The sequence below is a fragment of the Thalia democratica genome, chromosome 1 (genome assembly GCF_965202585.1).
Source record: "Thalia democratica chromosome 1, ktThaDemo2.hap1.1, whole genome shotgun sequence".
Taxonomy (NCBI): domain Eukaryota; kingdom Metazoa; phylum Chordata; class Thaliacea; order Salpida; family Salpidae; genus Thalia; species Thalia democratica.
The window spans coordinates 57,932,526-57,945,579 of record NC_139165.1 but is presented as its reverse complement, the minus strand read 5'-3'; the positions used below and the strand labels follow the sequence as shown (position 1 = coordinate 57,945,579).

Below are 13,054 nucleotides of genomic sequence, written 5' to 3'. Positions count from 1 at the left end.
TAGTAATTTATTGTTTTTTTATTTTTCTTAGAATACAGTTTATTTAATTAGTACTCAATCATGTTAAAGATAAGATATAGGAATGATAGTTATGTTCAGTTTGGTTTTACTTGCACTGAAACAGTTGAAGGCCTGCAAAAACCGCAATGCATGTTATGTAACACTGTATTTTCGAGCTCAAATTTGAAGCTATCTAAGTTGCAAAAACATTTTAACAAACGACATGGTGGGGCGGATATTTCAGATCATGATTTTGAGTCATTGAAATCTAAAAGGATCCGCTATGAATCACAAGGAAACTTCCAAAGTTTGGTTTTGTATCTGCTGGCAAACCTCTTTTATTGGCTTCTTACCATGTTGCGTATAACATAGCTAAATCCAAAAAGTCTCATACAATTGCTGAAGAGTTGATAAAGCCATGTGTGTTACAAATAACAGAAAATGTTCTGGGAAAAGAAGCTTCAAAATATCTTGAGTTAGTGCCGCTATCTAATAATATTATTCAAAGTCGAATTAAAGATTTAAGTTCGGATGTTTTGGATCAAGCCATTGCTGAAATCAAAGCTAATTCTTTAAAAATCTCTCTCCAGTTGGACGAATCAATCGTTGTTGAAAATTGCAGTCAATTGATTGTACTAGTGAGATATGTGCATGATGGTTCGATAAAAGAAGATTTATTTTCAAAATTAAAATACAAATTATTAGTTAATGAAATCAATGACTTTATAATCAAATTGTTAATAAAAAATTTTAGCATATAGCATTAGGGGTGCGTGATCAAATTAAGAGACTTTAGGGGTGCGGGGCATCAAAAAGGTTAGGAACCACTGATCTACTGTGAAAAGCCATTGAAGAGCTTCTTAGACACTGGTCTACCTAATTACAGCTTAAAATGCTTTACGTACTTGTATTTTTGAATATTATTAAATGAAAAAAAATATATATTTAAAAGTTGTAAATGGCTTGCTATATTAACAACTTAAAAATAAGTGTTTTTTTATTTACAGCAGGTAGATCTCCAGAGCAAGTTTGTTGATAAATTTTAAAAAATTCCATTAAACTGCTATTAAATTTCATTATAAGTTTATATCGTGAAAATTTACTTCTTTACCTAAGTATAGTTTATTATATGTTTAGATTTTTTTAGAATTTTTTAAAGATTTCAACTTCTAGAGAAGAAATTAAATTTATTAAATTATTTCAAGAATTTTTAATGCAAACTCAGTTTCGGTCAAAGACCTCGTCAGTGCTTATATGATAGAAATATAGATTCTATTTGTAAAAAATTTTTTATATAAGCACTGACGAGGTCTTTGGCCGAAAATGAGTTTGCATTAAAAAGTCCTGAAAGAATTTGATAAATATAGTTTATTTTGAATGTTTAATAAGTATTAAACAAAGCATATACAATTATGATTTAAGATTTATCTTATAACAGCTATCAATAGTTTGTACCCTGATATTACATCACAATGTGGTTGCAGCAAGTATGTAAAAATCAAAAGTTCCCGCGACTTTTTGCCTTTTGGAAACACTTCACCAAAGATTTACAGAGGAAACCCTCAACAAGTCCCATGGCAAGCTTTAATTTACTATAACACACAGTTATGCGGCGGAACATTGATAAGCCCTTACCATGTCATTACTGCTGCTCATTGTCTTAAGTTAGTTTATAAAAAATAAAAACTGTATAATAAACATTTTTTTACCTCAAAAAGTTATAGGATTATTCATTTGTATTTATAATAAATTGAAGTTATTTTATAACTTAGTTACTAAACTTCCTACAAAATTTTTGTTTAAAAAATATTAACGTATTTTAATTTAAAAGTATTTACTTTTTTTAAGTAAATATACAGTTTTATTTGTTTACAATAAATTTTTCTATTAATAAAAATAAGAATAATTAAATTTTATTTTTAATGTCTATATGTTGTTAGTATTGTATAATTTTAATAGTTTAAACAAATTCTAGAAAACTTACTAAAACTAATTTACAACTGACTTTACTTTTTCATTATTTATAGTTTTTGTCTTTCAATATTTAAGTTAAATTTATAAAATTAACTGTAATCAAATAAACATTTTTACAAAGTAAAATTTTAAGAATAATAGAAAGTTCCCACTGTTTATATAAATTCACTACAACTATTTTTATATTAGTTTTCAAAATCTAAATAAGGATGTTAAATAATGATATTTATTTTCTAGTTTTTAAGTTTCGTTTATCAATGTATCACACATCCAAACTTTAAAACTGTACTTTCGTAGTTACCAATATACCGTATAAAATTAATGGATTTCTTAACCACGAGCTAACTATAACAAAACATTTTTCTTGTACTAAATATTTAAAAAGACATTTTTTAGTAAAAAGAATATATATTTAGAACAAACACTTTGAAAATTTTTGGTTCTAAAATATTTAAGTTTGGCGCTTTCGTATCATAAAAGCAATTTTTCTAATTTCTTTACATAATTTAAAAATACATGTCAATTTAGATTCATGATACTTGAGCTTTGATAAAATATGCATATTTTTCTCCTGAGTTTAAATTAAATTTAAACAAGTTTTTGGTCAATAGAAATATAAGTTTTATTTCAAAAAGATAATTTTATATTTTTCATTTTGACTTAATAAAAAGTTTCAATAAAAATTAAACTCAGTCTACCGAGAGCTTGTGGTCTGATTACCCATGTAACTTAATCAATTTTTCATGTTGTATACTTTTTACATTAGTGATTGAAATAAATTTTCTCGACTTAATAATAAGTAAAATAATTAATTCAAATTTTTAAACTTTACTATCGAGACAATGTTTCACCCGTTTGTAATAACTCAAACAAGATTCTAGATTGAATAATAAAATCTGCAAATCATATTATATAAACATGAAAGAAGACATTAGGCTCAACTTAAAATAAAACTGGCGATTGAGTGTAAAAAACAAACAAAATAAAACTTTCAATTTAAAAATATCACTTTATCAAAACCATAATATTAACAGGTGAAATCATGCTAATATTAAAAAACTTTAAGCTACTTAAAAGTATTACAAATTTAAAACAAATAAACATATTTACAATTAGTTGGCTTGTAAAATTTGTAGACAAACAAAACTTTGTAACTTTTACTCTAAATTAACTTACACTGCTACAACTCTTAAAAAGAAAACTATCATGTCGTTACGTAATTGTAAGTTTTGCTTGATAAATCTTATGGTATTGTAAGTTAATAGTTCCTTTTATCGGTTTTAATATTTAATAATTAAAGTAAATATAGAAATGTATTTATAATTTTTAAGCTTTGAAATAAAAATTTTTGAATGAACACACGAACAAATTAGCTCGTTGGTTTTTTTTAATGAAGTTCCCCCGTCAGCGTTCGCTATTTCCATCTTCTCATAGGTATAGGTCATGCGGATTTTTTGCGGATTCCTTATCTCTCTGATGCGGTGTAAAGTTTTCGAGCTAATGCTGTCTTTATACAAGCCTACCTCTTAGATATCATAAACAGATTATCATAAACAGATATCATAAATAGATCATTGGTTAGTTAAAATCAATGACTTTGAATATTTTTTAGTTTTTGTTTCATAAATCTTTGTTGTTTTTTCATTTAGTAACGGCAAGACCGTCGTCTTTATACAAGCCTATTTTATAGATATCATAAACAGATTCAAGCATGCTGAGTGTGTATAGTCCGATTAGATTGCACAATTGTCACCAAAGAAAGAGCCCATGGGTACATAGGTTGCCATTGTCTTATTTGGTAATTTTTTTTTTATTAAAAGTTAAAACAGTTTTACATACATGTTTAGTTAACCTTATGTCTTTGTTTTCTATTTTTGTTTAATTTTTGGAAAGTTTATATCGGTATCTTTACGTTTATAAAAGCATCCGAGGTTGAGAACTTTGATATTGATACTTAACCACCAACGTAAATAAAACTTACAAAATCTCATACATAAACCTAATCGAACAAATAAATTCTGAGTCTCGAGAAACAATAACTGACAGAAAATACAAAAAAAAGTCTTAACTTTGCGCGCCTTTATAACAGTTAAGGGTCAAAAAAAGCAATCCTCTTTCAATATTGAATGCAGATTCATAAACCCAGATAAAAACGAACTTGGAAGAATAAGTAACGATATCTTAAAAACAGCTGTGACAAAGGTAAGATACGCGTCAAGATTGGTCCAGTAAAAAAACTCGTTTGAAGTAATCAAATGGTTCAATAAAGTCCAAAATAAAACAATAAAATAGTTTATAATTTTTAAAATTGTAAATTTTTATACCAGTATACCTGAAAACTGTTTGGTATGCTCTATAAACTTTCAAAAAATTAAACAAAAATAGAAAAGAGATACATATAACTAATTAAACATATATGTAAAACAATTTTAACTTTAAATAAAAAAATAATTTATCAAACAAGACAACGACAACCTATTCGATGTACCCATGGGCTCTTTCTTTGGTGCCGAATTACGCAAACTAATCGGACTATACGCATTTAGCAAGCTTGAATCTGTTTATGATATCTACAAAATAGGCTTGTACAAAGACGACGGTCTTGCAGTTACTGAATGAAAAAGCAACCAAGATTTTGGAAACAAAAATCTATAAAATATTCAAAGTCATTGGTTTTAAATAACAAAAGATACTAATGCGACTATATGAAATTTTATAGATGTAACTTTAGACCTTGCAAAAAATGAATTCAAACCCTATAAAAAAGAAAACTCAGACACCAGGTACATTAACAACAAATCCAACCAACCTAAAACTATTTTTTTTAAATCTACGTAGAAAATAGATTAATTAAATTATCTAAAAACAAAAAAAAATGAAGACAAAGTATGCTTATACCAAAACGCGTTAGACGAACAAAGTTTTGAACACAAACTAATTTATACGGAAGTTGATAATAAACTAAAAAAGAAAAGAAACAGACCAAGAAAAGTAATTTATTTAAATCCGCCATTTTTAGTTAGAATTAGCCATTAAAGACAAATGTTGGAATAATCTTTTTAAAACTAATAAATACTTATTTTAAAGAAATCAGCATTCTAAACAATTTAGTAAATAACAACAATTGCAAGTTATCGTATAGCTGCATGAGTAATAAAAAAGTGTCAATACAAAGGCACAACAAAAGAACTTTTAATAGTAAGATAAAGATTTATAAATAATTCGCAAATCGGTCCAGGACACAAGTCAATTGTTTTTATTGGTGATTTTTTTCCCCTGCATCAGTAAATACAAAAAATAAATTAACGATGGTTTAAAAATCTACCAGTTTATTGCACGTTTTCTTCAAATTAATTTCGGACAACCGTCCTTCATCAGTGAAAATTTAAAACTAGTAGAACTAAACACATTCATGCAACAAAAAAATAAAAGTTAAAATATATATTATGACGTAGTAGTTCAAAACTGTGTATAAAACTAAAATTTTAAAAGCTAGGCGATTTTTACATTGTAATAGTATTTTTGTAAGTAAAAGTAAATCCAAATGAAATGAATATAAAAACAAACACTTTACCAATATAAACTTTAAACTAAATTAAAACTATCTTAGTAAGTAACATGATGTTAGTTATTGTTAATAAATAGTTACTGCTATCGGCGAAATACAAATAAGAATAAAAACTTTTCCCAAACAATACTTAAAGTAATTATAAAAACTTTTATTAATAACAAGCTGTATCTTACAAACTTTTTATCTTAAAAGAAATAGTTTAATCCCTGAATAAAAATAACTATTTTGAAACGAAACTTAAATCTAAATAAGATAATAATACAAAAATTATATAAAGAATTAAATTAACTTGTTTCAGCAGCAAATTATTTTTTCTAATATATTGTTTTTTAAGGTAAACATTTTATCAAATAAACAAACGGTTAAAAACTATTGTGAAACAAAAAAATATTCTTTGTGAAACTATCTTATTAAAAACCGATTACTGTAAAATTATTGATTTTATAAGTTTTCTATTATCTATAAAAAGGCAGTATTGTTTTGTTTATGTTTATACTTGCTTGTAATAAATTAACCCATTTACTCTCTAAATAATCTAAGTTCGTATGGTTGCTTGTTGAGTCTGTAAAAGTGATTGAATATGCTTCTTCAAAGGTTTTGTTCGATGTTGGATGCTTGTTGGCGTAGTGAAGTTTGAGTGCAGCTCGATCATTTGTCTCGCTGGTGGTCATGTTCTTCCAGTTATGTCTGTGAGAGCACCATCTTTGGGAAAAAGACGTAATTGTCTGTCCCCACATAGTGTTCACCACAGATATTGCACTTTGCCGCATAAATCCCAAAATTTTTGCAATTCAAATTCTTTTTTAATTCAATTGTTTTACCACTTTTTGATTTTATTAAGTTAGTTTTTTTCACCATTCCGCCTACTCCCCCTCGGTTGCACAATAAGCATTTTCCACAAGGGTAAATTTCTCAAATAACATTGAAAAACATTTTGAAAATATACGTAATAAAGTTAAAGATTTTATGATTAATTTACACAAACTCAATTGCATAGATGAAAATATCCTAAAACACACAGTCGGAGTAACATTTAAGAACGGAATCTACACTAAAATCAAAGGTACACTAGCAAAAAATTTTCAATGTAATGACCCAGCCTACGCCTACCCATTATTTAAAACTCATAAACTTGAAAGTTCTAAAATAAGCAAAACAAGAGTTCTTGACATACCCGTACGTCTAGTACAGTCTGCAGGTAAAATAACCACTACAAAAGTAACCACCTTTTTAGAATTAATTTTTAAACCGATTTCAAAAAAATTTTGTCAATATAATGTTAATGAATATTGCAAGGATAGTAAAACATATTTAGAAGAATTAGCTAACTGGAAAAATAATTTAAGCAACAAAAAAAATAAAGATGAAACTCTTTACTTAGTAGCTGCAGACGTGCAAGGTTTGTACCCTAACTTGTGTCGAGAACTAATTAAAGCAAGTATTTCAAATGCTCTCCAAAAATGCACAAATTACACCAAAGAAATCAGAAAAATCCTGATCGACCTCACAATTTTCTGTCTTGAAAATATTGTAGTAAAAAACGGCAATTCCTTCTACAAACAATCCAAAGGAATTATAACTGGTGACAACAACTCAGTGTCAATTGCAAATATTGCACTGCACCACGTTATAATGCCTATTGCAACTACAATTAAAACTACAAAACTCTTCAAACGCTACATTGATGATATTGTCTTTTTGTCTGAGACATTAGATGTTACAGATAATGTTAAAAGACAATTGAAATGTGCGTTTGAAGAACACAATCTTAAGCTAGTTTTCAGACAAATATCTACAAAAAATGATGGTGACGAACTTGAGTTTTTGGATATTAATCATGTCATTGACAAGACAGAAATAAGCGGGTTTTATGTAAAAAACTACATAAAACCAACAGCAAAAAATCGTGTATTTGTAAATGGAAAATCACACCATCCACGCTCCATTTACAAATCAATTATATTCGGTGAGTCAATAAGACTAAGAAGATTGTGCGAACGTGACAATGATTACTTAGAAGCAATAAAGTCTTTAAAAGATAAATGTTTAAAATCTTGCTTCTGTAAGGCTTTAGTTGAGGATATGATTAATATCACAGTAGAATGGAAAGATCGGTTTGGACCTCCAATGAAGAAGGCAAGAGAAATTAACGATAATATAAGTGTTTGGACGACAAACTTTCCAAAACTATTAAAACTCACTAAGAAAGAAAGAGAACTAAACCCGAATGTTTTAGTGGCATATAAACGTCCACAAACAATTGCGGCACTATTAACAAACTATAAGATCCAAGCCTATGAAAATAGTGTAGCAATTGGTGGATCTCACCCTTGTGGAAAATGCTTATTGTGCAACCGAGGGGGAGTAGGCGGAATGGTGAAAAAAACTAACTTAATAAAATCAAAAAGTGGTAAAACAATTGAATTAAAAAAGAATTTGAATTGCAAAAATTTTGGGATTTATGCGGCAAAGTGCAATATCTGTGGTGAACACTATGTGGGGACAGACAATTACGTCTTTTTCCCAAAGATGGTGCTCTCACAGACATAACTGGAAGAACATGACCACCAGCGAGACAAATGATCGAGCTGCACTCAAACTTCACTACGCCAACAAGCATCCAACATCGAACAAAACCTTTGAAGAAGCATATTCAATCACTTTTACAGACTCAACAAGCAACCATACGAACTTAGATTATTTAGAGAGTAAATGGGTTAATTTATTACAAGCAAGTATAAACATAAACAAAACAATACTGCCTTTTTATAGATAATAGAAAACTTATAAAATCAATAATTTTACAGTAATCGGTTTTTAATAAGATAGTTTCACAAAGAATATTTTTTTGTTTCACAATAGTTTTTAACCGTTTGTTTATTTGATAAAATGTTTACCTTAAAAAACAATATATTAGAAAAAATAATTTGCTGCTGAAACAAGTTAATTTAATTCTTTATATAATTTTTGTATTATTATCTTATTTAGATTTAAGTTTCGTTTCAAAATAGTTATTTTTATTCAGGGATTAAACTATTTCTTTTAAGATAAAAAGTTTGTAAGATACAGCTTGTTATTAATAAAAGTTTTTATAATTACTTTAAGTATTGTTTGGGAAAAGTTTTTATTCTTATTTGTATTTCGCCGATAGCAGTAACTATTTATTAACAATAACTAACATCAAACAGTTCCTTACTAAGATAGTTTTAATTTAGTTTAAAGTTTATATTGGTAAAGTGTTTGTTTTTATATTCATTTCATTTGGATTTACTTTTACTTACAAAAATACTATTACAATGTAAAAATCGCCTAGCTTTTAAAATTTTAGTTTTATACACAGTTTTGAACTACTACGTCATAATATATATTTTAACTTTTATTTTTTTGTTGCATGAATGTGTTTAGTTCTACTAGTTTTAAATTTTCACTGATGAAGGACGGTTGTCCGAAATTAATTTGAAGAAAACGTGCAATAAACTGGTAGATTTTTAAACCATCGTTAATTTATTTTTTGTAATAGTAAGATAAAAAATTAAGATACAAGTAACAAAAGAGTCAATTTGCAATTGCAAACCTAATGTTCATTTAAAGACAAATGTCTCACAAAGAACATAATTTATAAAGCTACAGTGACTAAAAAAAAGAAATAAAACAATACATCGGCAGCACTAGGGGTATTTTAAAACAAGGTGGTATGGATACATTAGAGATTTAAAAGTTCACAAGAAAACGGCACCGAACTATCTAAATACATTTGATATTAAAAAACAATAATACTGATTACAGCATTAGCTCGAAAACTTAACACTGTATCAGATAGATAAGGAATCCGCAAAGAATCTGCATGACCTGTACCTATGATAAGATGGAAATAGCGAACGCTGATGGGGGAACTTCATTAAATAAAACCAATGAGCTAATATGTTCGTGTGTTCATTCAAAAGACTTTATTTCAAAGCTTAAAAGCTATAAATACATTTATATTTCTAATTAAATTACTAAATATTAAAACCGGTTAAAGAAACTACAAATTTACAATACCACTTGCAATTACGTAATAATATGATAGATTTTTTAAGAATTGTAGCAGTGTAAGCTATTTCAGTGTAATAGTTACAGAGTTTTGTTTGTCTACAAATTTTACAAGCCAACTAATTGTAAGTATATTTATTTGTTTTAACTTTGTGATATTAAAAGTAGCTTATAGTTATTTAACCAAAGCATGATTTCACCTGTTTATATTATGATTTTGATAAACTGATAGTTTTGAATTATAAATTCTCCTTTGTTTGTTTTTACACTCAATCGCCAGTTTTATTTCAAGTTTAGCCTAATGTTTACATAAAATATTTGACAGATTTTTTAATTCAGTCTAGAATCTTGTTTGAGTTATTACAAACGGGTGAAGCGTTGTTTTGACAATAAAATTTCAAAATTTAAAGTGAATTTATTGTGTTAACCAAAAATAAATTTATTACTATTTATTAAGAGCATTTTTTAGAAACACTTTTAGTAAGCATATGTGCTCACGCTAAAAATGTTAAATAAATATAAATTTGCTTTAAATAATCAAAATATGCAATTAATAAGTTTGAATGAAGTACATTTTTTTTCGAATCCTTGTTTCTATAACTGATGCAATAACATCAAAGCTTAGTAATAATAAAAGCTTCTTTTAAAATTAAATATTAAACAAACTATATCAGTGATTCAGACTTTAAAAAATATATTTTTATTACAAACTTTTTTGTATAAGTGTTTGTATTGGATGACTTTAAAGTATTTGATAACCGTAAGGTTTATTCGTGCACCAAGTTTTAAGAGCAAATATTTTGAGCGCTTTTTTTTCGCTCAATAAACAATAGTATTGTACCATTTAATTGAAATTAGAAATACTTGTTTTCATTTCTAATTTTATTCCAAGATTTGATAAAATTTTATATAACAAATACTTTATGAAGTTTCGCAAAACACATAGCATTGAATTTTTATTAATAAAAGTATACAAACGCAAATAAAATTATCAAATTGTTCCTGACAAATGATAAACATTAACATTAAGTACTTTTGAAAAACCCATTTGTTATACTAAATAATAGTTATGATATTATTCATAGTATTTAATTAAAAAAAAAAGTTGTATTAATTGTTAACTTGTTGTAGTAATTGTTGTCTTTACTATAACTTTTGTGTTTTTTTAAATATAGTGGTGAGTTTCTTGTTGAAGTTGATGAAAATATTTATTTAAACTTGTAGTTAATTGCTAACATGCATAGTTATGGTTTATAAATATGTTTATTTAATTAATTGGTTGGTTAGACATATGACAAAATTGTTGATTAATAAATACAGAAGTTTATCGAGCTTACGAAATAGTTTTATATATATCTTTTAGTCCGAGAGATGGTTCATTTGATGGAAAACTGAGTAATTACGTTTTTTTGGGAGTTACTAATATTACAAATGTTCAAGTATACCGAAGAATAGCTGCGGTTGAAAGACACCCAAACTTTACGTAAGCTAAAACTGTTCGTATCTATAAATTCAAATTTTAAATCATCTACAGTAGTTTCAAACTATTTTCAATAAATATAGCTTTAAATTTGTACTTGACAAATATTTTCAAATTCACTTTTATGGTCAAATGTAAAATAACTATTTATTATCTTTTTCAAAATATAAATTTAAATGTTTGTTAAAAAAAGATCCTAGTGAAACAAATTCGCTGGAATATATAATAATAGCAAATAATACAGTATCCTTCTTTTATTACACTAACATATGTTTCTGTGTGTTAACGGATTAACACACTTCAACTGAGCTCTGTAAAAAAATAAACACTGTAGGGAAAGAATAGAAGCTAAAGTAGGTGTATGCATGTGTTCATTAAAATAAAAATAGTTGCAATAGAATTTTAGAGGTTAATCGTTAATAATAGATGAAATACTTAATGTTAAATCCGACTGGTATAAAACTATAAAATATTTGTAATTGTTAAGTCTAAATTATACAAAGTAAACTGAAATACACAATAAAATAGCAAATCATAATATAAACTACTTACATGAAATGGAAGGAAGAACTAATTCATATAATTTACTGGTTGGTAATCATTGAAAAACATATATCTTATAATTATGTCACAATAAGTATGAACATTAAGACTAGCTATTTAGTTTATACTACAAAGTTAGAAAATTTGTTCTTTATGTTTGGATAAAGCAGTAAAGCGCTCTAGTTTAAAAGATATGTATTCTATTTAGAGTAAAAATTAAAACAACAAACACTAATCGTTGAATCAATAAATTGAACAACAGTAAAGGTAATAAAAGCCACAGGAACTAAGTAATTTGTATACCTTATTTTTCGAATATTTATAATGGTTAAATCTAAATAAATAAAATTAGAGTTAGTTGCAATTAGGAAGCAGATTGATTTTAAATTTAAAATATTTAACAAAAACAAAGCACAAAAACCAAACTTGTTATTAATCTTGCAAAGTCCCGACCAATAATTAAGTAAAATCGACATACTTAAAACCACAATGACTTAAACTGCATTTATATTATATAAAATTAGTGAAATAATAAGTTATTGCTTTATAAAGAAGCAGTCAGGTATTTAAACTAAAGATCTTATACAGATATTTTAAATATTTAATAACTAAACTGTGTTATAAATTACGGGTTAGTGTTTAATATTAAAATTAAAATGTAAAACATAAAACAACAAGGTGGTTATATAATAAGTATAAACCTGCAGTAAAAAACCTCTAGCCGTTCTATTGGGCGTAGTAGGTAAAAAAGCACGGTTTATCTGTGATTTAAATACAGATTCTAATTAAACTTGGAATTTAACACATGAAAATATGAAGAATTATAGTCGGAGGGTAAAATGAATATATAAAATGTCGGAGAATAGAAATATACATGTATGAAATAAATATAAAATAATTAATGAATAAAACTATATTTTACTTATGGTATATAATTATATTAATATATATTAAGTTAATATTTATTTATTTAATTATATAAAAACTATAATTCAAACAGCTGTTTCACACATTGAAATGTAAAATTTCATGTGATCTTCAGTGAGTTGTAGTTTATTATAATAGTGAACAGAAATTTCGATTTTAGAATTTTTTATAGTAATTATGACGTAGTAATGGTACAGTTTATTGTACGATTAGTTGAATTTGAAATACGCTGTAAATGTTATTCTATGCTTTTTAGGAAAGTTTAAAAAGGTTATTTTGGAAAAATGTTTTAAGCTATTAGAAAAAATTTTTTAGGCTGTTGGGAAAAATGTTATAAAATGCTATAAAATACTCGTGTTTGCCGCTTCGATTTTATTTTGTTTTAATATTTAGTTGGTTTTAATTTTGTTAAAAAAGTATTTTTGATAATGGATGCATATGTTTTGTCTTTCGCTTTTCTTGTTTAGTCGATCAGAGCTTTTATCGATCAGAACTTTGTATAAAACCTTTAATATTAAGTTAATATG

The 13,054-nt window shown here is 26.5% G+C and overlaps 1 protein-coding gene across 2 annotated transcripts in view; it reads left to right on the top strand.

The window, feature by feature from the left end:
- Positions 1-13,054, top strand: part of LOC145831781 (uncharacterized) — a 49,593-nt gene that overhangs the window by 21,722 nt on the left and 14,817 nt on the right. For both annotated transcript variants that reach the window (XM_082939128.1, XM_082939121.1), the window contains exons 8-9: positions 1,439-1,664; positions 10,941-11,060. In XM_082939128.1, coding sequence (XP_082795254.1) covers positions 1,439-1,664; positions 10,941-11,060 — 346 coding nt within the window. The remainder of the gene's footprint in view (positions 1-1,438; positions 1,665-10,940; positions 11,061-13,054) is intronic.